General features: G+C 48.6%; 1 protein-coding gene and 1 long non-coding RNA gene across 4 annotated transcripts; one reads left to right on the top strand and one right to left on the bottom strand.

The window, feature by feature from the left end:
• The first annotated feature begins 4,502 nt into the window (after nt 1–4,502).
• On the top strand, nt 4,503–6,454 carry LOC310693010. Its single transcript, XR_014518958.1, has 2 exons — nt 4,503–5,042; nt 5,791–6,454. It is a non-coding gene; the product is annotated as an uncharacterized lncRNA (long non-coding RNA).
• On the bottom strand, nt 6,148–25,016 carry ALKBH5 (alkB homolog 5, RNA demethylase). Of its 3 annotated transcripts, none has more exons than XM_083474482.1 (5): nt 24,604–25,016; nt 21,711–22,859; nt 15,627–15,707; nt 11,491–11,646; nt 6,148–10,274 (listed from the first exon to the last, which is right to left on the bottom strand). In XM_083474482.1, the coding sequence occupies exons 2-5, from the start codon at nt 22,445–22,447 to the stop codon at nt 10,091–10,093; spliced, it is 1,158 nt and encodes a 385-aa protein (XP_083330608.1). In that variant the 5' UTR covers nt 22,448–22,859; nt 24,604–25,016; the 3' UTR covers nt 6,148–10,090. The 3 variants fall into 3 exon arrangements, with proteins under 3 accessions (XP_083330608.1, XP_083330610.1, XP_083330609.1); XM_083474484.1 differs by having other exon boundaries at nt 24,290–24,616; XM_083474483.1 differs by lacking the exon at nt 24,604–25,016 and adding an exon at nt 24,286–24,554.
• Between the last annotated feature and the right edge of the window lie 743 nt (nt 25,017–25,759).

Below are 25,759 nucleotides of genomic sequence, written 5' to 3'. Positions count from 1 at the left end.
CAGCTCCTCATAGCCCCATTGACCACTCATTGGGTAAGCAGATGGGCAGGTTAAAAATGCAGGCTTAACACTTTTTCAAATGACTGCTAATGACATCCGAGAGCCTGGAAGTTCACCGGTGAGTTATTGACGACGAATATTAAAGGAAGATTTGGAGAGGAAAAGCAGAGCGGTCACCTTGGGAGCCAAAGGCAAGATACAGGTAATTTTAAAAATAAATTGCTTGCCATTTTTATTTCTATTTTGCAAAGTTAAGCCTATTAGCATCTTTGCTTTATCTCCATAATTAACTACACTTGTCGCAGCGGACATCCAGTGGAAGTTCTTCTCATTTCTCTTGAGTTTATTCACTAGGCATTGCTCATGCTTGGAAGACTTAAGGCCTAGGACCTCCTTTTTTAAAGTGAGATTCTTTGTTGTTGTTTAGTCGTGTCCGACTCTTCATGGACCAGAGCACGCCAGGCACTCCTGTCTTCTACTGCCTCCTGCAGTTTGGTCAAACTCATGCTGGTACCTTCGAGAACACCGTCCAACCGTTTCATCCTCTGTCGTCCCCTTCTCCTTGTGCCCTCCATCTTTCCCAACATCAGGGTCTTTTCCAGGGAGTCTTCTCATGAGGTGGCCAAAGTCTTGGAGCCTCAGCTTCAGGATCTGTCCTTCCAGTGAGCACTCAGGGCTGATTTCCTTCAGAATAGATAGGTTTAATCTTCTTGCAGTCCATGGGACTCTCAAGAGTCTCCTCCAGCACCATAATTCAAAAGCATCAATTCTTTGGCGACCAGCCTTCTTTATGATTCAGCTCTCACTTCCATACATCACTACTGGGAAAACCATAGCTTTTACTATACGGACCTTTGTTGGCAAGGTGATGTCTCTGCTTTTTAAGATGCTGTCTGGTTTTGTCATTGCTTTTCTCCCAAGAAGCAGGCGTCTTTTAATTTTGTGACTGCTGTCACCATCTGCAGTGATCATGGAGCCCAAGAAAGTAAAATCTCTCACTGCCTCCATTTCTTCCCCCTCTATTTGCCAGGAGGTGATGGGACCAGTGGCCATGATCTTCGTTTTTTTGATGTTGAGCTTCAGACCATATTTTGCGCTCTCCTCTTTCATGCTCATTAAAAGGTTCATAGGACACCTAATTCAGACAAAGGGCCTTCCCAGCCCTACTCTGGAAATGGTGGGATTGAACCAGGTTTGTTCTGAATATAAATCTGATTGCCCTACACCGTTGAGCTAAGCCGGGGTCTCGGGCAGAGGTCTTTCCTATCCCAACCTTTGGCGCTTTTGCATGAAACCTACCAGTGGGATACATTTCCTTCCCCCCCATCAGCCTCCTGTATCTTCCTTGCAGCTTGAAATTTGAACATCTCTTTCACTTTCCTTCCAGCCAACTTTCCTACTGTAGCTCCCTTACTTACCGTAATTAACTTTGCAACCTGTACCATCTTGTGGATTCCTAGGGTATTGCAACAGACCTTAAGAGTCTTATATAGAATCATAAGAGTTGGAAGTAGGGTCACCATATTTCAAAAAGCAAAAACCAGGACACCACAAAAGTTGTTGAGCTTTTCTGAAATTCACCCCCCCCCCCGGACATCAACTGGAAGCGACTCAACCCTGATTTCCTGCAGCACCCATCAGTCCTTCAATGCATAGGACAAGATCTTTTTTTTGTTCCTTGCAACTCAGAACACCACACAGGGGTAAGGCTGGCTAAGAACTACTGACAACTAGGGGTTGCAAGATCTCCAGGTCTGACATGAAATCTTCATATTTGCCTGGCCCCCTCCAAGTGACATGGAGGGGGGGGGGTTGAATCTCCTGGTGGGGAGGGAGAGTACCTTTTATTATAACAATAAGACAATTATTTGTGCAGTTTGCAAGCTTCAGCCCAAATTGTAGCTTGGGGGGGGAGTCTGCTCTCCTCCATTCCACCCTCCCAATTAACCCCCATCACCAGGGCCTGCCCCTAAGTCTCAAGTTTGGGGCCTGAAAACTCAGGACCTAGGATGCCCCTGGCAAGCCTACTGGCAACTCACTTCAATAGATCTCATGCTCTCACTTTCTAAGCCCACAGCCCTCCAAAAAGAACCATGTGTCAAAAATTGCCTGCCCTGACAAATAAAACTGTACCTGATGGATGAAAGGATATATGATCTCTGACACGACTGAGAATTGCACAGCCAGAGACAGGGAACTTTAAAGTGTTAAGATCGGAATGTGGAAAATATGAAAACAAGAAGGCAGAAATTAAAATATTAGAGATATGCCTCAGAGGTCCAGAGTATGGGAAGCCCCAAAAATTAATAATTTGGATTGTAATTTGGCTTTTTTATTATATTTTATTATTTTTAATTGCATTATGTTGGTTTGCAAAGATGACAGATTCCGGCATGGAGGGGCTTTCGGTCTAACATACAAAGTAGACAGTAAAGGGAAGGAGGCAAGAGGCAGGATAACAGCATGCATTTATTTCAGTTGCACATTTGTAGCCTTTGATGCAGGCAGTGGAGGGTGGGGAACAGCCGCTAGCTGGAGCAGAAAATCCCAGGTCACCTTAAAGACGAACAAAATTTTATTATGGTATACTTTTTCTGGAGTAGGGTCCAGGCCACCACAGATGCATGACGGGTTACATGCAGCTGAAGATTTTCTATTTATTTTTATGTATACACACATAGGGTGGCGGGAGAGGGGGCACGAGGAGTGTAGAGGCGTAAACAGTGGGGAGGGGGAAATGAAATGCAGGAAGTAGAAATAGTGACAAATAGTATCTGAGGAACTGTGCATGCACACAAAAGCTCATACCAATAACAAACTTAGTTGGTCTCTAAGGTGCTACTGGAAGGAATTGTTTTATTTTTTATTTTGTTTCGAGCACGGCAGACCAACACGGCTACCTACCGATAACTAGTGACAATTTATTTAGAGATAAAATGTGCGCTACACAGTGGCCGCCTTAAACAACAGTAGTGAAAGGTAATAAAAGCAAATCAACTTGGCAATGCGTAGCTAATTAACATCTGTAACAGGAAAAGAAACCGCTGTCCCTATTGAGACACAAATGAGTAGCGCTGATGAATTCTGCTAGCCCCAGGCTGCTAACAGGCAATTAAAAACATCGGAGCAGCTCGGCTGGATGGGATGAGAGACCCAGTGGTGGCCCCTGGCAGCCGTATCCTCCAGGAATCCCTCTATAACTGCTCAGGTTATTGGTAGTTGCTGCATTTCTGTGGTTTAGCTATGCACTGGGCAAAGTACTCTCCTGTATAGCTGTCCTGAATCTTCATTGAAGGCACAGGGCTTTCTCGGTAGTGACACCTGCCCTGTGGAACACCCTCCCACCAGATGTCAAAGAAATGAACAGCCACCTGATTTTCATAGGACATTTGAAGGCAGCCCTGTATATGGAAGTTTTTAATGTTTGAGGTTTTACTGTGCTTAATAGTGTTTAATTTGTTGGAAGCCACCAAGAATGGCTGGGGCAACCCAGTCAGATGTGTGGCATAATAAATATTTACTTCGCTCCCTGCTAAACTGGGAATCCCCCAAATATTGTAACCTTTCCTCCTAAGAGAATTGCTCCAGCCCCTTGATCGTTTCGGTACTCAACGATAGAACATGCCATAGAAAAGGAGAGCCCATTCCCTGCGTTGGCCATGGTCTGGAAATAAGCCTCTGGCACAAAAGCAAGGCCAGTACTGTGTACCAAAGCAGTGTTGCACAGTGGTCACAGCTGCGAGCTAGTAAGAATCTGGCTCACATCCCACCTGGGACATGAACTCGTCAGGAGGTGCGTGGGCATAATGACATAAGGGCAGCCTGTTCCAATCACGCCAATAGCCCACCTAGTCCAGCACCCTGTTCTCGCAGTGGCCAACTAGTGAGAAACCCTGAGCGCAAGAGCACTCTGCTCTCCTGTGGTTGCCAGAACCAGGCATTCAGAAGCACTGCTGCCTCAGACCACAGAGAACACACCGTATTTTTCGTTCCATAAGACACACCATTTTCCTCCTAAAAAGTAAGGGGAAATGTCTGTACGTCTTATGGAGCGAATGCATGGTGCCTGGAGCCGAATTGCCCAGGGACAAAAAGCAGATTGTGCTTTTTTTTTTTTTAGAAAGAGGGAAGGGGGTATTGAAACGAAGCTGCTGAGCAGCTGATCGGCAAGCGATCGGGAGGGAGAATAAGGGAGGCTAACGATAAAGGAGGCTGCCTGGAAGGGGGGGAGGAGGTAAAAGCCCATGGATCCTCAGGATTTTTGCAGTGGGTCACTCCAAATTCACCATCAGATCATATAGCACGTCCATGGCTACAGCCTGCACCAAAAAAATCACATATCCACTTTCATGGGGCCACAATGGCGCACAAACGTGGTTACAAAGCACGGATCCACATGGATTCTCAGGATTTTTGCATTGGGCTACCCTAAATCCACCGTCAAATCACATGTCTGTGGCCACAGCATTAACCACAAAAATCATACACCCATGGTTTCTTTCAGAATTTTTTTTCTTGTTTTCCTCCTCTAAAAACTAGGTGTGTCTTATGGTCAGGTGCGTCTTATGGAGTGAAAAATATGGTAAGCAGGCCATGAAAGCTGCATGCCTGTTGGTTTGCGGATAAAAGAGAAATGGCCGCTCTCATTTGTGAAGACAAAAAAGCTCAGCTGTAACCCAGACCTGCCTCAAACCATAACATCCTAAGGCTGTGATGTCTTAGCTCCACCTGCCACAACCCACCAAAGGCACCAGAAGCCCCTCAGAAAGTGGCCCCGCTGCTCTGATTGCCCATCCAGGTTGACTTGGGGCACTTCCAAGTCTCTTTGCAATTTTGAGGTGGGATTAAATCACATATGGGCCAATCCTGGCTGCAGCTGGTGGGGTGCTTTTGTGCAGCATGGCCATTTCCTGGAAAGACTGGATTTCTTGCAGCAAGGAAAGTGGGAGATGGGCCATGCGCTAACCCAGGCTTCCTCAACCTCGGCCCTCCAGATGTTTTTGGCCTACAACTCCCATGATCCCTAGCTAGCAGGACGAGTGGTCAGGGATGATGGGAATTGTAATAATAATTTTTTATTTATACCCCGCCCTCCCCAGCCAAGGCCGGGCTCAGAGCGGCTTACAAGCAATAATAAAAATAAGATGAATGATTACAACTTAAAAACAAAAATAAAATACAACATTAAAATAATGGAACATTAAAATATTAAAATGTAGCCTCATCGCAGGAGGAGAAGGAAAAGAAAAAAGAAAGAGGGGGAGGGAATCAAATTGGCTCCAAGCCAAAGGCCAGGTGGAACAACTCTGTCTTACAGGCCCTGCGGAAAGAAATCAGATCCCGCAGGGCCCTGGTCTCATAAGGCAGAGCGTTCCACCAGGCCGGAGCCAGAGTTGAAAAGGCCCTGGCTCTGGTTGAAGCCAATCTAACTTCCTTAGGGCCTGGGACCACTAGGGTGTTGTTATTTATGGACCTTGAGGCTCTCTGTGGGGCATACCAGGAGAGGCGGTCTCGTAGGTACGAGGGTCCTAGGCCGTGAAGGGCTTTAAAGGTCAAAACCAGCCCCTTAAATCTGACCCTGTACTCCACCGGGAGCCAGTGCAGCTTGAAAAGCACTGGGTGAATATGCTCCCATGGCAGAGACCCCGTAAGGAGCCTCGCTGCAGCATTCTGCACCCACTGGAGTTTCTGGGACAGCTTCAAGGGCAGCCCAGCGTAGAGCGAATTACAGTAGTCAAGCCTGGAGATGACCGTCGCATGGATCACTGTGGCCAGGTTGGGGCGGGAAAGGTAAGGGACCAACTGAATTGTAGTCTCAAAACATCTGGAGGGCTGAGGAAGCCTGCTCTACTACATCATCCTGCAAGCAAATCAGAATGAATGCTCATTAAGTAGCCAATGTTGCATCTAATTTCACCGTTAAGCACACCGTTACTCTCACGGCATCGAACCAAACATTTCAAACCCACCCCGCCCCCCACGTCAGCAATGAGGGGATAAAACTGTTCTTACCTTCTGGGCTTCTGTTAAGGATTACTGAAAATATATGAAGAACTTCTTGAGACTTGCAACAGCGGCAGCATTATGCAAGCACCGCTACGGTTTTTAAAAAGCAAATATATATGGAAACACCTTAACTCAGTCAAGTGATGCTTTCGGCTTTTATTTAGTTAAATGCAGCATTCTATACAAGAAAAAAAAAGAAATTTCAAACCCTGACAGGGAACTATAGCTCTTCCTAAATCAACCCGAATTAAAAGATTTCTCCCCAAATACACTGTACTGTACGGAAAATAATCTCTCCCTTCCCCTCCCTCCCCCATTGACAGCGTGCCACGCAGTACGGCGATTTTGTGTATTTCAAACTTCAGAACTGTACAATTGGTTTTACAAATCACACTTTTTTCCTATGAAAAATTACAGAAAAAAATATTGCCACTTATTTTATTTGTAACAAAAAATTAGATTTTTTTTCCATTTAAAAAAAACACAAAAAAGTCAGCCAGAACTTTTTAATTTTTTTTCCTTTTTCTTTTTTAAGTGTGTGCTTGGGAAGAGAGGGGGGTGGAGGTGCAAGGAGGCGAGAAACCCAGGAACGCTCTGGAGCAAGTTTTGCCTTCAGGCTCCAGCACATCCGTACTCGGTGCTTTTTTAAAATAACAAAACAAAACAAAAAACCCCCAGCTAATCACTGGAAACAGATCCCAAACCACACAAACCTCAAAATTTCAAAAGCAGCCTGACCCTGGGTGAGGGGCTGTGGCTGGATCCTGTTACCAGTGATTGGCTGCCATCAAACCTCACACTAACAGCATTAGAAAAAAAGGAACAAAGGCATCCGTCAACACTTTTCAATCTCAGAAACGGGGTAGCTTTTTTCGTTTAATCCCATCAGACTGTGCCTTAGAACTGGGTCAATCGCCACAGCAGATGGTGCCTGAGAAAAGCAAACTGCAGGGAAGTGGGAGAAAGTACCTGCCAGCCCCTGGCTTTTACCCTCCTTCGCCACATTCCAGGAAAATCTAACTTTTCAGGAGGCAGCTGGCAAGTGCCCTGACCTCAGTGGTTTTTCTGGACAGGGAAATCCAAAACTTTTAAAGCAGGTGCCAAGAACCAGAAAGTGCCAACAGAACTATTGCGGCGTCATTTTTCCCTCTATGTCTTTCCGCCAAGGTTACCAGGTGCTTGGCACCAAAGGTGGGATGTGGGGAAGAAGAGAAAAGAAGATTCACCCATTTGCCTCCTTGCTCACCGTATGGTCGGTTCAGTGCCGATGCAGCAGGGGCGCAGAGAAGCAAAGGCCTTCTTTACGGGAGAAAAATCAGATCTGGAATGCTCACCCACGAGTCAACATCATCTCGGTTATGGCAAATCACACAAGCAAAAATTGAAACCTCTTTTCTAACACTTAAGAGGAGTGGGTCAAACGAACCTAGTCGTGTGGGATGTCGACAAAAAACTCTGCAGTAAAATAAAACCCAAATTCTGGTGGGAAATACACTAAACTGACAGGGATGCCGAGTTCGAAGGCTGCAAATCTACTAAAGCCCTTCAGTCCTTAAGATTAGTCAAAGCACCGACATCCATTTTCTTGGTTGATGTGCTCCCTTCACAGGGGCAAAAAAAAGCATTGATGTTTCTTGCACTGCCATTCGCAGAAACAGTCTAGCATTGCAGACCAGGGTATTTTGGGAACTTTTAGCAATCTGGCGTCCCACCTGCACCCTGATTCCTCCTCACCTGTAGCAAAGGAGCAAGGAACAGCCAAGCTCAACATATTTGCCCCACCAAACTAGCAAGCGGGAGCAGCCCACACGACCTAAGGAACTTTGAAGGAAAACTGAAGTGGTGTTATGATGAAGCCATAACTCTTTTGAAAGCAAAAAGGTTCCACTCTGGTGGCAAGTCAGGAGGGAAGACAAATTATTAAAAATAATAATAATTATATTACGTGTTGTAGCAATATGGTGGGTTGGCCCATCCCAGCGGAACAAGCTCTAGAGGAGGTGAGCATCAGCCCCTGTTGAATAAAGCACAAGAGGCAATCTGGGGATTTGGGGTCAAAAGCTCCTCGTCTGTCAAAAGCATAAGGTAATTTGATGGTTATGAGGTATATAGATCATAGCAAAAAGGCACGTGCAACCTGGTTGGCTGGGGGCGGGGAGAGAAAGAGAATTCCTCAGGTATGAGAACTGAGAAGAACAAATGAAGTTCAAGATACTTAAGAGCGGACGTTTTGAACCACAGATTTTTGGTTCAGAAAGCTGGGCTTCTCGTGTGTGGTTTAAAAAAATAAGGGTGATTTTTAGGCGATTTGAACCCAGGTTCTGACCTGCTTCCTGAACACTGAAAACTCTTCCAGGCTGGGACAAAGCAGGAAGGAGAGAGAGAGAGAGAGAGAGAGAGAGAGAGAGAGAGAGAGAGAGAGAGAGGTTACAGCCATTGGGGAGAAGACCTAACATTTAAAAGCTGAACTCTTTGGGGGCAACACGATGTGCTTTTCTGGGCTTGGCTCAAGCAGGAAAGAAGCATGAAGCAAGTTAAGAGGCCAGCTGGCAACTCCAAACATGAGGTCTTGACATGCCTTTAGCAAGATGCTTTTGGTGCAAGACCAGGAGCCAGGGGAGCCCATCGCCTGAAGTCACTGAAGAAGCAGAAAAGGATGCCAATTCACCTACTATTCCCGCCTTCTGCATGGGGCAGCCTAAACGTTCCTGCTTCACTGATCCCAAGACCCACGTCACTGGGAGTCTGCCCATGTTGAGAACCAAGGGAGGAGGGCTGCCCCACACAGACGCAGCTCCCGCCCAGTCTGGATTCCTGACGGTGAGTGTTTGCCCGGGGCCATCTACCTTTAAGAATGGACAACCGCCACAGAAGCATCGTTTTCAAGTGTCAAGAGAGACGGAAAGGTTGGTTTTCCAGGAGGGTGGGGAGAAGGAAAGCCTCAATTGAAACAAAGCGGGTAAATGTCTTCAAAATAACTATGTTTATACAGAAAATGCTAGGTATGGGCCCTATGCTGTTAGTGTGAGGGATTCGGCAGAATCTGAGGTTTCCAGCCAAGCAGCTCCTCCCCCTCCAAGAGTTGCCCCCCTCCCGCCCCTCAATGAGCCCTCAAGCAGCAGCCCCAATGTGGAACCACTGTGCATCCTTCACAGAAAGAGAAAACACGACTGTATCCTTTTTTTCCATTAGCAGCGCAGAAAACACAGGTGCTTGCTAGCCCAAGCAAGTAAGGGTTTTGGGGAAGGAGGGGGGGGGGAATTATATGGCATTTCAAGGGGAGGGGGCGATAAACCCTGACACTAAAGTGCAACACGTCCTAAACGCTTTGTCATCTGGTGTCACCAAAAAAACAAAATTATGAAGAAGAAGAAGAGGTGTTCGCAAAGCTTTAGATTTCCAGTTGCCGGAGGGAGGCGGCTTTTGAAATGATTGCGAGGAAAATAAATTCACATGGCCGTCGGCTTCAGAAATCAGGAGCCCTTTGGTGTGGAGCGGAGCAGGGTGGCGATACGGAGAGCATTTCACCACGCGGTTGGTAGTGTGAGGATTGGGGTGGGGAAGGAGAAACGCTGTGTTTATAACGTTTTCAAGAAGCAGCAGCGCCAAGAGCATAAACGAATATTCTCAACTCCTTCAGCAAACTCAACGCACCACTTTTTTTTTTTTGGCATCTTCAAAATCCACTCCAGCCCAAACACCTCAAAGAACAACATAAGCTTTCTCCCTGCCCCTTTAAAGACAAGCTGCTGCTCCACGCTTTTGAGGGGCGCGACCGACTGCCCGGGGGTGGGGGAGCAGAGGGGAAGAGGGCAGGTGGCTGCAGATACAACCTGGTCATCACCGCTGCCTCTCTTTAAGGAAAAAGAAAAAAAAAAGCCAGATCCGTTCCAGATCCATTCTTCAGCGTAAAAGGGGTGGGGGGGGGCGAGGGAGAATACAACCTTGAAGCTAGATGAGAAATAGCCAAGGGGGGTGGGAGGGAGGAGGGGTGCGGGAAGATGCGATTTCACAGCCTGAAGGCCAGTCTCATCAGCTCAAATATCTCTGTTGGAAGGGGTGGGGGGTGAAAGAACAGACTCCCTCAGTGCCGCCTCATCTTCACTTTCCGAGCTGGACTGCCGTCCTCCTCTTCCTCGTCAAAGTCCTCCGTGTGCTCGTAAGACTTCCGCCAATAGTTCTCAGAGCTGAAATGGCTCCGCCTCCTGTGCTTGGGCAAGAGGACCGAGCGCCTGTTCTCCTCTTTATCCATTTCTAGAATCCGAGGTCTGAGGAGAGGAAAGAAAGACAGACAGACCGACCAATGAGAGGATTCGGGGCAGTATTAGAAATTAGGCTCATTTTGCAACTGGGGCTGGACCAACTGCGACCTCATGGAGATCGCTGGATGTCCGGCTGGCGACTGGGGAAAGCAAAATGTCACTTAGAGAAGGATCTAAAAGATTTTCCTTGAAGCTTCAATTTGTTTTATTCCAGCTTGTTTTATTTGATGTTTTAGTGTGTTGTTTGAAACGAAACTGACAACAACATTGGGGGAAAACAGTAGCTAGACATTCCCTTGTGGCGACTGTAGCATTGGTCTAAGGTGCCATTGAGAATTAGATTATATATCTAGCACTACCTCATAACTGCTGCTTTTCACTGGAACAGTTACACCAGAGGTGGGAGATCAGTGGCTGGACTCCAACTCCCATCATCCCCGACCACTGCCCAACTGGATGGGAATGATGGGAGTAGGAGCCGAGGAACATTTAAAGGGCCACAGGTTCCCCCATCCAAGTGACAAGGTGCACAGTACGCCAAGACCTTTTCACTGGGACTCACTGTCTACCCTACCTCAAAGGCTAAGGGAGGATGAACAATGTGAAGAGCCAAACAGATACTTTAGGCACACCTGGAGGCTGTGCAGCTCCAGTAACATTTTGGGCTCTCCCCTTCATTGAACCCTTGACCTAACCCCAAAACGCTGTATTGCAAACAGTGGTTGACATGCCTGCACCACATGGGAAGAGTTCAACACCACTCCAAAGCCAAATTATATCCACATACACTGGTTGGAAATTATGGATGAGTGTCTCTGTGGAAGCATCAAAGCCTTACTTCCAGGGTAGAGTCAGCCCCACCTGCAAAGCACACACACAGAAGGAGTGGAGGTAATAGGTTTGCCTCTTTTGTGCCAATCCCTGCCTCTCCACTCACAGATTCCAAACCAAAGCCTCATTTTGAAACCAGAAGCAGCCACTGCTTCTGCACAATTCCATTAATTGTGGCACTTGGACTTGAGTGCAAAGACTGACCCCCGCAGGGCTATGAAGTGGACTTTCCCAACCATGGGTTACAGTCACATGCAAAAACCAGCAGAAGCCAAGCAAGAGGTCACTCCTTCCTCACTCCACAGATCCACACAACTCAGCAGCTCTCCTGCCTCTCTCTGTGAAGAACAGCTGCCATCCTCCTGCCCTGTCCCGTTGCAGATTCACTTACCGGTGAGCAGCGTCTGGGTCTGCTTTGCGATGGGACCTCTTTGGCTTCAGGATGGGGTCCCTGTTGCTTCCTGACAGGCGGTCGGAGGCGTACCCTGGCACCAGCACAGAACTACTCAGGGATCTCGTCTCCAGCCGGGGAGCGTCTAGCCTGGTCCTGGAAGGGTTAAGACACAAAAGCGGTGCTCATCTAATTCTACTGGATGCATCGGAACAAGAGACATTATTTGTGTTAAGAGACACTGTGCCAACTTTCAACATTTGCCCCAGGGGTGCAGGCGAGAGGAGGCGGCCACATGCCACACATGTGATCTGATGAGCAAAAGTCAGGCCTCCCTATCTGTTGCTAAAGTCAGTGCCTCTCCCCTCCCCGAAATCCGTATTTCATATGTATCTTGACTGGGCACCAACCAGAGCACCCGCCTAGCATGATAGTCAGTTAACATTTACAGAAATGCTGACCTAAATTGAATCTGACGCCTGTTCACTGATATATATGCAGTTGAATACTCTACTTGGATTTTCCCAGCTTTATTCCGAAAGAAAGCCCAGATGCCCCAGGAATAGCAGACTTCCACAGCCCACATGACAGAAAAAAGCAGTGTGTATGCTTTCAGCTCGAACTTTGGCATGAATGTACAGAAGCCGTTTGTTTATTGATCTGCAGAAGCTGCTTTCTAGGCTAGAATTATGGATTTCCCCTGCTGCACCTGCTCACAGGACCCCTCCTCTGCCTCCACGAGTTTGACTGGGACCTGAGACACGCACTCAGAGGGCAACGCTCCTCCTGGGGCTACGAATGGGACTAGAGCTTTCTGCATGGCCCACCCTGCTTGTTTTGCCCATTTGTCCTAGAAGCCACATGCTGAACTGAATTGGCAGGTGCCAAAAGGATACATGGGCTAGTGGAATTGGAAGGGGACAGGTCGCCCAAGGATCGCAGAAAGGAAGCCATGTCCTTTATGCGTAGCAGGTTGCAGGGCAGGGATGGGGAACCTGTGGCCCTCCAAATGTTGCTGAACTACAGTTCCCAGCACCCCTGACCGCTGGCCTCTCTCGCTGCATGATTCCAAGCAGAGCGTTTGGCACTGGAGCAGAAACCAGCATTTGTGAAGCAATCTTTCCATAAGAAGAAAAAAGCATCCAAGCTTGTAGGATTGGCACACCAGTCAAGAGGCCTGTCAAATATTCCAAGAAGTCTCAGTGCCAGAGGATGCTTGCCTGCTGTCAACATAGCATAACTACTTTTTCAAAACAGACGTTTTGCGTTTTAGTATTTCGCTGCTGCTCTGCTTCCTTCTGGCTTGCATTTCATGATTATTATTTTTAAACGGAGATATTGCAATTCCATGAGAAAAGCCAAAAGGGATGGACCATCCAGAGACTTGTTGATGTTTATAGCAACCTTACCAAACACTCCCAAAACTAAAGATGTCTTAGAAGTTACTTGTCCAAACTGTTAAGTAATTTGCATAAGTAACAAGTCTGATGAATATTATCTTTTTAACTGCCCAAATAAAACCAACACTTCTGACACACTTGCCCAGTTCTTGATCAGTCACAGTTGATCTACTTCAGCTGGACCAAACCCTGTTATCTGAATGTCTACAGGCAGCATTTAACGGAGGCTGAGAAACCAGAGGTGGAGCTCTGCTTACCTCCTGCCCCTCAACACGTTGCCAGGTAACATTTCTCATCAGGCAAACACATTCCTTAAAGTTCTAAGTAGCTCAGGAGGTTGTCCCAAACTAACAGGACAGGGGTAAAATAATCTTGCAACCTCCTCCTGAAACTAGCTGGGAGCTGAGCTGCAGCCTCGTGTTTTTCCATCTGCTCTTAAGCTGAAAGCCAATTTCTTTCTTGGTTGCTCCACCAACTCCGCCTTGGAGATCGCCAGGCTGTTCTGCAGCCACCCTCCGCAGCAGCCCAGAGCATGCAGGAAGGATCCATAAATATTGCTATGCTTCCACTGCCTTGAAGTTTTTATGACCACGCCAGTTACCAGACTGTTCAGGAAAATTCCACTCAAAGTGCATCGGAGCTAGATAGTTTCCTCATTACGCACTTCTGTTCTCAAGCAAGTACTGAGTTATCAGAGGTGTAAGTGCGAGACATGAAAAAGAACCTTCCCCAGAGTCTTATGAACACTGCTGGAGGATTGTTTGACCCTAGCCGCCATGTATTGCAAGGGTTGGAGCCCCTGAGCTCCCTGTCCGATGCACGTTACTGGAGACACTGCTCACAACCAGGGCCACTAGCAGACTAGCAACCTGACACTCTCCCATTTCCCTGCCAAGGATTCCACAAATCATGGATACAATTCCAACTCTCTCGAGTGGAGATGCAAACCTTGGGGTTAAGGCAGCCTTGGGGTTAATCTACTCCTGTGAGAGGGCGACCAAGATAAGAAAAGGTCTGGAAACCAAGCCTTTATGAGGAATGGTTGTTGGAAACTGACAGGAGTAAAATAAAATGGTAAAAGGTAATGGACCCCTGAGAGTTAAGTCCAGTCGCAGATAACTTTGGGGTTGCGGCGCTCATCTCGCTTTACAGGCCAAGGGAGCCGGCATTTGTTTTTCCGGGTCATGTGGCCAGCATGACTAAGCCGCTTCTGGCGCAATGGAACACTGAAACCAGAGCAGCGCATGGAAACGCTGTTTACCTTCCCACCAGAGCAGTACCTATTTATCTACTTGCACTTTGGGGCATGCTTTCGAACTGCTAGGTTGGCAGGAGCTGAGACCGAGCAAACGGGAGCTCACCCCCATCGCAGGGATTCGAACCACCGACCTTCTGATCAGCAAGCCCAAGAGGCTCAGTGGTTTAGACCACAGCGCCACCCACGTCCCATTGAGGAGTAAGATAGCCATCTTCAGTTATCTAAAGGGCTGTCACATGGGAGATAGAGCTAGCTTGTCTTCTCCTGCTACGGAGGCTAGGATCCAAACCAATGGCTTCAAGATACAATAAAGGAGATTCCGACTAAACATCAAGAAGATCTTTCTGACAGCGGAACAGACTCCTACAAGAGGTGGTGGACTCTCCTTCCTTTTTAAAACAGGTGCTGGATGGCCATCTGTCATGTATGATCAAGGTGAGATTCCTGCATTGCAGGGTGTTTGCCTAGATGACCCTTGGGGTTCCTTTCCAACTCTACAATTCTATGATTCTATAAGGAAAGCAGCACACACTGTAACTGGGCCCTCCAGATGTTACTGGATCACCACTCCCATCAATCCCTGACTGCAGGCCAAGCTGGCTGGAGCTAATGGAACTGGAGTTCAACACTCTATAACAGTGTTTCCCAAATTGGGTCTCCAGCTGCTTTTAGACTACAACTCCCAACATCCCTAGCTAGCAGGACTAGTGGGTCAGGGATGATGGGAACCGTAGTCCAAAAACACCTGGAGATCTAAATTTGGGGATCCTGCTCTGTAGCGTAGAATGTACCGTGAGAAGCTCGCAATTTGTATTGTGCAGCGATTACCTTCAGCTTTAAGCCAACTGTGTGAGCCCACCACATGTCAGGGGGGTTCAAACTCTCTCACACCAAAACCACATCGACCACACAACTGCTAAGGCCTCTTAAGTCTGCTGTTCTGAGTTGTATTTGCAAAGCCAAGTCTCTGCTTCCTACCGGTGTATGTGTGCGAGCCAATGGAAAGGGCAGGAAGTGCTGTTACTTTAAGGAAGATTTAGTGGGTCTAGTCCATTCTTTCCACTTTTCCTGGCTGCGTGCTTTCAAAACAGACCACAATGTGTTTTACTAGTTAAGTGCTAGGAAGGGGCAGGATGTTTTGAGAATGCTAAGAAAACACTTCCTCGGCCTCCCAGCAGCGTTACGGTTTCCCAGGATTTACTGGGTCATCAAGAGGTGCCCCAGGTTCCTCCCTGCATCTTCTTACGGAGGCCCAGCTTCTCATTTCAAAAACAAACAAACCACAGGCCTCATAAATGGGAGCAAGGAAACAGCTATGTCTCACAAAGTTCGAGAGTGATTTTGCTTCTCCAGGACAGAATCATCTGCGTTAGCGGCTACCAGTTTTAGTATTGGCAGCAGCAAGAATGTGAAAGGATGTTTTCCCCTTTAGAAACATATACAAATTACATTCTCTTCAAAGATGCTTCACCACTTACTTCCTAAGGATGATGACTGCTCTCCTCTCCTTGATATCCTGCGGTCGAATGCAGTGTGTAATTTCATCAGCTGCGTAACCACTGTGGAAGAGAAAGATCCAAGAGGGATTTCAAACCAAGCCAACTTAAGTTTTAAAAGGCTGTATCTGTTCCTGCTTCTCTTCAGCCCCAGTTCAGCCATACTGGTGATCAAACAGCTCCGTCTACAACTTCAGCCAAAACTTATAGCCCTTCATAACATCTCTGCCCAACGTTTAAGTTTATTTCACTTATATTCCACCTTTTTTCCTAAGGAGCTCAGGGTGGCAATACTCTCTCCCTCTACATCTTATCCAAACAGCAACCCTGTGAGGTAGGTCAAGGCAGGGACTGGCCGAAGCTCACCCAACAAGTTTTGGGAGTGGGGATTTGAACCCTGGTCTCCCAGGTCCTATGCAGGCGCTCTAACCATTATGCCACACTGGCTCACCATCAATACAGCAGACAAGGCCGTTTTCTCAGGTTCATGTGGGAATCTGCCTTATACAGAGACAGACCATTGGCCCAGGTAGCTCAGTATTGCTAACTAGTGGTGGCTCTCCAGGATTTCAGACAGAGAACATTTCCAGTCCTATCTCGAGATATCGGGGATTGATTGCATATTACCTGGGAACACCATCCTGCCCTGATATCCTCTAGAGCAGGGGTCACCAACTCCCAACAGCTGTAGCTAGTGTGGCCAACAGCAGGGAATGATGACAGTCAGAGCTCAACAACACCAGGAAGGCCACAGCTTCCCCACCCCTGCTCTTGAGAAAGCCATGTAAAAATATTTGCCACACAGACCATTGCTTGCATGGTTCCACCACCTACTCCAAACCCTCGCTGCCACCCATAACCACAGATCAAATGCAGTAGCATGGGCCAGCTTTGCTGGAGTCTTCAAATTCCCAATGTAAGAATCTTCCCACCTTCCCTCCCCAAGAGTCAACTTTGTTCTTTTTTGGGGGGGGCAGAGACCAGTGGCTCAGGTAAGCATCTACCTGAACAGGTAGAATGCTGGTGCAGGAAGGTGGATGTGGGGGAAAGGAGAACACAGGACGAAGTCTAGCTTGCTTGGGCAGCAACGTGAGCAAACTCAATAACTATATTCTGACAACTGTGCCCAAGATCTAGGGAAAGTGGGGGGGACGGGACATTTTTGTTCCATTTGAGTTCCTTGACAGGATCTGCATTACAGCATAGCTCCAAAGACCATGAGGGCTCAACCAGATTTCAATACACAGCACTTCCCTGATTCCAGACCCATGACTACCGGGTAATTCTGAAAACCTTAATGGCACTCAAAGCACTATATCTCCTATTCAGAGGGACTGTGAGCAAGATCCTTTGCAGAAGGCTACAATGAACTGCTTGTAGTCAGGAAATACTGAAGGAATGCCTTCTATTCCCTGGCTACCCTTATCATTAGCCACGAACAGAAGCCATGTGTTTGTGAAGATCCCAGTATCAGTAGCCTTGATACACATGAGAGACCTGGGCAACAGCATTCTGCAAACTGAGTGCCACCACGAAAAAGGCCCTGCCTGCATCTGCCTTGCCTTGGAAAATGAGACACACTCAGAGATGGACCTCAGATGACGATCTCAGGGTCCAGGTTGGCTTGTCTTCTCCACTAAGCTAAACCCAGTTTATCTAGTGTGGCTTCAGGAGTATTCTGGATATTAGCAGACTACGTAGTTTCTTAACATCCTCACAGGACTACCATTCCCAGAGTTCACTGAGAAACCCTTGACTATTAAAACCAGTTTAAGTTTGTATTGTTAATACACCTCAAACCTTGCCTGCATAACCCAACCCCCACAAACTGACCATTTCAATAACTTTGCTATGAAGTTTCCTAGCAGCACGGCAACAATATATGCATTGGCTTTCATGAAGGGATTTGCACAGACGTCTGAGTTTCAAAGAGTACCTGTACGAAAGCGACCAAATTCAGACAGCTACGGATTTCAAAAAATTCTGTCAGGTATGGTGGGCTCCCCCAGTTGGCCATCAGCCCATGCCTGAAAGCAATCGTTGCCAAAATGGGGGGGGGGAGAGAATGGGATTTTGCTTGTTCAGTGTTACAAAAACTATGTACAGCATCATACCTAACTAGTTGCAAACTATTTCACAGGAGTAGAAATTCCCAATAGGGCCGCAAAACCCTGATCATTTACACTAGGAGCAGGTAAGTCTTCTGGGAGGAGACACTGTCTCTGTGAAAGGGCATCTCATCAACTTGTTTTAAGGCCTCTCAAGAGAGTTCAAAGTGACTCCCCCCTCTCAACCAGGTTGTAGAGAACAGGAAGCCCAATGGACTGCGCTTCCCATTCCCTGCATTTCTTCGTAACATTTGAAGCGGCACTTACAGATTCTCTCCTCCCATGCAAAAAGCATATAAATATCAGCTAGGGCGGTACAGCAGTCATGTGCTGAAGAATCAGGAGGCAAGAATTGGGAAGCTGCATTCTTAAGACACTCAAGAACAAGGATGGTGAGCAAAGCGTAAGTGCCTGCCCACATAACGCCTGTAAACAGAAAGCAAACTGTTGCATCAACCTCTCCGCTACCAGCAAACGCCACTGACCAAGCGATATCAAGACTCATGTTGCCATAACAAGCATGCTGCTTCTATTTGGGCTAGGTTCTCCCTGCCAGCCCTCTCGACAGCAGCCGTATTTAGAACTACTCCCTCCCTTCTTGACCAGGTTCTTATACCCAGCTGGCCCAAGTGACTGGAACACTGGCCTAGTCCATTCTGGCAGTGCCAAGCAGATCTAGGAGTGCTGGGCGCTGCACTGGCAGTGCTGACTTTCTGCTCAGGCCAATCTCCCTTGGAAAGGTGCCCTTCTATAGTTAATGCCCAAAAGCTTAGCAGCTGCTTCCCTCAAACTGAAGTAACTTCTGCGTTTAAAGTGTGCTAGTTGCTTAATGCTGCCTTCTTTTCTTGGAAACCAGGCAAGCTGGAACAGGACAGTGAAGGTGCTGCACAGTGACCAACCCGGAGGCTTACTGAAATTCTAGAAGATTTCTGCTACTAGAAAAGACTTGTGGAAATGCTGTTTCTGTCCGTGAGGAACTGACTCAGACACTGTAGGCTGCAGTAGACCCATGCTGCTCGATGCAGAGGGGACTTCACCCATCCATCCGTGAAAAGCTCATATGGTCAAATAATCTGGAATTCCATTCCACTCCTTCCCTCCAACTTGGCAACTCTGAAGCACAGGTGAAGTTCTTTCAGCCATTCCTTTCTTAATGAATTAGGTTCACATTTGACATAGTTGCCGCAAAGCAAAACTAACAGGATAGCTGGTTCTCTATCAGAATCAGGAGCAGAAAGCTTTGGACAAAAGGAAAAGCCACTGCCCCCTTAAAGCAAAGAATTCATGGATACAAAGCAAGGCTTCTGAAAAGCCGCTTGCCTGCTCACCTGGGACAAGTCTTAGGGTACCAATTTCCCCTTTTGGGGTGCATCCCTGCAACATTACCACAGATAAGCAAGGTAAGAAGAGATAGTCATCTTTTTGAAGGGATGCCACTGTCTTCAGCTATCTGAAACAGCCAGGGAGGCAGGTGCATGCCAAGAGTCCTGTTAGTCTTGCTAGTCACACATGGCAACTCCATAGCAGAAGCGGGTGGCTTCAGCAGGCTTAGCAACCAGTGTAAGCTGCAGGCTGCCTCCATTATTATGCATAAATTATGTCTCCCTTAAAAATGGGTAGGGCCAACAATTCTTACTGCATACACCATGGTGGGAGCCATCCAGATTTTGCAACAGACCTTTCGTTAGACTGACAAAATTATTTCCCGTGTTTAGCACTTCCTTGCTATCAAGCTGCATCAGGCAGAGTTTCATTTCAGCTGCAGAGTGCACAGCTGCTCAGCCCCTTCCTGGAAGTTCCTGCCACATGTAATTCTGCGTGAGCGTTGGTTAATGTGCGCACTTTTAGAGATAATGCTTAGTCCTTACACTGCTTTATTATTGATGCACCTGGACTATTGTGCAAGGCCATGTTTATGTGAAGGAGAGATTTTCCTTCCTGGCTCATGCGGAGATCGCTTTACAAATGTAAGCAGGGGATCACGTTACCCCCTCAAGCAGCCTTTCAGACTGGCAGAAGTGTTCACTCCTCAGACCAAAAAATGTTGGTTGCCCTCCTTTTGCCATGGCAACGCGGAACCATTAGGGATGTTTGACTCATCCTGGCGGAGAGCTGGCTTTGGCTTACACGGCTATAAATACAGTTTGTCACAGGCTTATCCTGACCCAACATTTCGCGCCCTTTCACACTCTGCTCCTGGAGAAGTTGCTCTTCCACAGGCACTAACGCCACAAGGAATGCTGTCTAGAGTTACCTGCAAGTATTTACACTGTAAACACAGTTTCAGAGAAAAAAGCAGAGCCAGGAATTGAAGAGGAGGACGCTACAGAAAACATCAGCACTGCATATTGCAAAGTAACAGTCTTGGCTCTACAGCCAACAGAAAACGGGCTTGGAGAAACCCATGGAAACACCTGTAGAAAAATGGGTTCGCTAATACTTAGTTCAGTCCTAAAGGGTTGGCATGCTTGAGATAGCTTTCCCCTTATGAAAGCTTTCCTTATTGCATGGTATCAGGACAGTGGACAAGAAGTGACAAAACACTACCACCAGCGGCAATTCAGGAGTACAGTCAGCAAGGGCTCCCTGCCCAATTCCCGGCAGGAAAGGTCAACTGCTGGTTTTGCATGCAGGGCTTAACTCACTCCTAGGAGGACTGCTACTGCTTGTATTGGGTTTTTACTTTCAGAATGATACTACTACGGAGAATCAACTGCAGCCAGAGAGCTCTCAAACCAGTTTGCATGGGAGATACAATTACTCTGCTCCACTAACACGTTTTTCTCAAGCTGTGAGGGGGGCAGAGGCGCCCCCAGTGAGTCAAAGAAAATTCCCAGACAAGGTGCAAGCCATCCAACTCTGGCTTGAGAGTGCCCTAGCTGGAGTGGAAGGCAGAGTGAAAATAGCACTCCTTCCAATCAGACTTGCTGCTTCTTTTGTGTTGACTCCTGTTGTCAGGAGTCTGAAGCGAAGCCTTCTATCTTTTCCAGCACACAGTCATTACCCATCTCTGGAGTTCCTTCTCTCTGGGATGAGAGGGAGACCCTTCATCATAAGGAAAGCCACCTGCCCTGCTTTAGTTCACATTAATTAGCAGGGGTGAGGAACCTGTGGCCCTTCAAATATGGCTGGACACCAACTCCCATTAACTACAGGATGGCATGGTCTGGTCACGGTTGATGGGACTTGTAGTCCAGCCAAACCTGGAGGGCCAGGGGTTCCCCCCAATCCCTGGTTAATGCTTGCAGAGAAGCAGTTTCTCCAACCACGGAGGCTTGTTTTGGCAGAACCCCTGAAACTGGGTGGCATTTATCACAAGCTATTACGGCTGATGCGCTCTCCAGCTAAGCTCCTCCTAGCTCTTATGAACCTTGCCTCAATAGTTCCTTGGGAAGCATTCTTGCATCAAGTTTGTGTGCTGAGGAACCCATGCACATTACAGGCTGCATTCTGCACTGTCTGCTCTGTTTGTGCTGGCTGTGCTGTCATGGTTTGCTTTTGCCAATCACAAGCTGAGGCTGTTTCGTAGAACCCCAAAGTCCTTGCATCTGCATATAGCAGAGAAGATTAATAATGCGCGATAAACTCAGATGCTTGTCCTATCATTACAGATCTTATCAGTGAGGAGTCCTGGATGAGATTTCAAACCATTTTAGGGCTGACTAGAAGACAGGTTTGAAAGCTGCTGCTAGTCAGTGGGAATCACTTAAGTTGCTTTGTAAGGTCACCTGCAGACCCAACACACAAATCACCTGCTCTTTTAGGTTCTGTTCCAGAAATTGTAAGGAAGGAATAATGGCAACTGTAAAAGACAAGCAAGGATCACAAGACATTTAGCACTTGGAACATGCTATACAAAATCAACAAACAATACACAAATCTGTCTGGATGTGCAGCTATCGATTCAAGAGCTGAAACCGGCCAACAACTCGGAAAGGCCTCCTGCAACTTTCCTTACCTGAGCACAGTGACACTCCCTCTTCTCACAGGCAGGAAGAAGACCGGCTCAGAGACCCTAATGGGCTTGAACTGGAACTTGCAGCCAAAGCAGAGTGCCGAGTCACTGAAGAACGACACCGAGACAATAGGCCTCTCAAAGATGTGGATGGGGTCCACGTGGGAGACTATGCAGCCCCCAGGCTGGTAGTCGTTGATCACCGCACTGTTCACAAAGCCCTCGGGGATGACCCGTTGCTCCACCAGCTTGCGGATGACGAGGTCATGGACCCACTCGGGAATGGAATCCACTTCCCCACGTGGGTACAGCCGTTCCTGACCAGGACCTCGCCTCTGCAGCTGAGACCCGTACGTATAACCCTCCCCAAAGAAGTACTTGTTCCGGAGAGGGGCCCTATCCACCGTGTGCTCTTTATAAAGGCCCTTCTCAGCCCTGGAGACCACGTCGTCAATGCGAGCTTCGATCTTGGCACATTCCTCAGGGGTGAAGAGGCGGAGCTGCCGGATGCCGCTTTTGACTTTCTGGGCCTCTTCCTCCTCCTCCCGCTGGTGCTCCTCGCAGTCGCTGGGCTCCGACTCGGAATCCTCGTGGTACTTCCGCTTGCGCTCTGCAGCTCCACCTGCGCCTCCATAGGGAGATTCGGCAGGGTCTCGAGTGCCGCCCCCCTTGTAATTGTCCCGGTAAGGCATCATGGATTTGAGCTTCTCTCGCAGGTCTGTGTAGCCACTCCCAGCCATGGTGAGTTCCCCAGTCGCCTTCGCCACCTCTGCTGAACTCCCCGGTGAATGGTTTGTAGGGCTGGTGAGTGGGAAAGCGCTGTCCCCGTTCAAGGCATTGTCTATCCTAGTGGAATAAACTCCCAGAGGAAAAACCAAGAAATCCTACAGCTGAGCTTCCACAAGTGGAGAGCAAACCAAACCAGGTGCCCTTCCTGATGGGTAAGGCACTCCACCCTTCCGAGACGCCCCGCCCCAAGTCCCTGCAGGAGGGGCAAGGGGAAACAAATCCTTGCGAGAATGAGAAGAATGTTACAGATTCAGTTTCATTCCAGTACTGATACGGAACGGACAGATGAATGCAAGGTCTCCTCGTCCAGTGGTACCAATCTTGTTTCGCAGGTGAGTGCCGGGACAATTAAGCACACTCCATCTGTGGGAGGAGAAAATGGTGTAAGCAAAGAGCAAGGAGGAAAAGTGCAGATAAAAGAAACAAGCAAGATACATTATCTGAGCCCACCGCACCAAGAGCTGGGAAGCCCCTTTCCCAGGCATGCAAACCACCTGAGTCAACCTCCCCCCCCCCCAAGCTGTATCCTTGGAAACACTCCAGGCCAAGCCTGACCTGGAAAAGTGGCTGCAATTAAAGGCAGGGAGAAGCACAGGGTCAAGCAACAGACCAGAAGTTCACTCAGCTGCATTATTTGTTCCCTCTATAAATATTGCCTCCTCCCTAACTCACTCATCAACTAGAAATACAGGAGAGGCCAGCAGGTGACCTGTGTTAACAGGTGGGAATGGTGAGTGCATCCCCCTTCCACCTCTGCTCCTTGTTCATCACCTACTCCTTCCAGGAGAAAAGGAACCAGGCCCACAAATCATAAAGGAGAGGCTAATAAGGCACTCCCCCCTTCCAGAACCTTCCTCTACAGCTTTTCTGCTGCTCGTTGCCCCCCTACCTACTGGGTGGGGTGCAGCACTCCCCAAAAACAGAGGTATGGCACTGAGGGGATAACTGCCTTCTTTGCCCCCCCATACCTATTGCTGTCTGTCTCCCAAGCAAAAGGGCAGAAGGTCCAGAAAATTCTCATACAGCTAAAGGTTGGAAGGTGGCAGAGGAAATGCTGCCTGTCTCTATACTTCTTTCTCTCTTTGTTACCCTCTCAGAAGAAGGGGAAAGAGACAGGAAGGAGAGCCCATTTTTATGCACCTGGATCCATTATCCTCTCCAGCAGGAAGAGAAGGGGGTGGGGGGATGTACCAATACCTAATTAGTCAGAGTTTGAAAAGAAAGACCTTCTTTCCTGCATTGAGTATTGCTCTTGGCTTCCCACTCAGGAGGAGACATGAGGACCCCTCTATAACTAGGCCTAGCCTGTTTCCTCAATCCCCAAACCCACTTCTCAAAGCCAATCACACAAACTGAAAGAAAACGGGGAGGGGGGTAAGCCAGGAGGCCCATTATATAAGCAGGGGCTAAAAATAAAAGTCTCGGCCCCACTGCAAGCCTATTGATCTCTGTGACCCCTCTTAGAAAGCGCCAAGAGGCACAAGGCCCCCTCTATGGGCAGCAGGAGGTCAGGAGGGGAGCAACCTGCCTCACCCCCTCAAGAAAAGGGAAGAGGGAGCCATGGTGTCCTCCCAGGTAACAGGGCATGGGGAGGGGGGAGGGGAAGAAAGCCTCTCCGCCCCCAAATGTTTGCCTTGATGCTCAGCACACTATCCCAACCAAAACAGGCAGAAAGAGCAAGAGAGGAAGGAAAGGAAAAGCCTCTGACCGCGGCTCGCCCCCAAAGCTACTGACCTCTCGGCTTATCACTGCCTCGGAGGAAGGCGAGAGAAAAGGCAGAGGTAGTTACCCACTTAACAGGGCAGGGCCAGAACCCAGTGGCACCTTTTCTCCGCCCCGGAACCTATTGGCGCTGCATCTCCGCCGCCGAACTTATAGAGAGCTGGGAAGCCCTTCTGCAGCCTCAGGGCCGCATTCCGGCCCCCTCCAGGAGCACCTATCCCACTTGACAAGGGCGGGCGCCCCCGAACCTCTTGGTCTCTCCCCCTCACCCTCAGAGAGGCACGAGGGGGGAGAGAGAGGCTGTTTCCCCTCCTCCCCCGGTCTCGCCTTTTACGGAAAGCGCTGGGAGGGGGCGTCCGCCCCGGAACCAACTGCCCCGGCTCACCGCGCCCGAGTCCGGCCCCTCAGCACGCGCCGCCCGAGTCCGGCTCCGTCAGCGGCAGAGGTGGCCCGGCTCCCTCCATGGCAGCGGAGGCCCGGGGGCCGAGGAGGAAGGACGGGCGGACGGAGGGAGACCAGGAAGGGAAGAGGCGTCGCCGCTGCCGCCGCTTCCTCCGCCGCCGCTGCCCGAACTCCTCGCTACGTCACCAGCGGCCGGCCCGACATTATAAATAACTTCAGGGGCATCCTCCTCCTCCTCCTCCTCCTCACGGCGCAAGAGTCGGCCACTGCGCAGGCGCACGCTTTGGAGTGGCGCGCACTGCGCAGGCGCGCGGTAGCCCCGCCCCGCCCCCGCTCTCCAAGAGCCGAGCGGCTTCTCGTTTTGCAGCTAAAGAGCGTCCTCGCCACGGCGACTCCGCTTCTGCGCACGCGCCGCATGCCGACGCTCTTTCCAACTCCTCCTCTACCGCTCCCTGTTTTTTTTCATCGCCATAGAGATGGGGAATGGTAGAGCGGCTGCTTCCGGTGAACATCGGAACAGGCCGTTGGCTGTTTTCTATTCTCTCACAAGGATAAAAAAAAAGAGAGGTCAAACTAATATTATACAGGCGCAGTAAAAAAAAATTTTTTGAAAAAAAGTCATAGGCGTATATAAAATATACACTTCCGGCAGTTAATGGCGCATGCGCTGAACAAAGTGCGTAGCTATAAAAGGCACTATAGAGATTGTAACGTGGAAGGGTGGAGTGGCGCTCTCATTATCCGTTATGTAACACTGTCCTTTATATTACGGCGTTGGAATGGAAGCCAGAAGTGAAAGCTGTGCGTGTGAAACTCTTGTTTTTCTACCTCTATATTAAGGACTCCTTAAGGGCCTTTAATGTTCTCTGCGCATGCTCCTTAGTGCACGCGCCATGAAGCGCCATTTCCACGCCGTCGTTCGCAATGACGTACGCGAGCGTAGGGTGGGGTTTATTCATAGACGCTTGTGTTGGTTTACTGTAGGGGGCGTGGCCAACTCAACAGTCTCCCCCTCCTTTCTTCACCGCCTACCTCAGCGCGGATTGGCTATGCTGACCCTATGAGGCGGGCTCAAAATGACAAGCCTGCCCGCTGATTTGCAGAAATGAAACAGGCGCTTACAAGGATCGGCGGGCGAG

Source organism: Podarcis liolepis, assembly GCF_965112155.1.
Source record: "Podarcis liolepis genome assembly, chromosome: 14".
Classification (NCBI taxonomy): domain Eukaryota; kingdom Metazoa; phylum Chordata; class Lepidosauria; order Squamata; family Lacertidae; genus Podarcis; species Podarcis liolepis.
Note: the sequence above shows the minus strand (reverse complement) of the source record. Positions and strands in the feature narration are given on the sequence as shown.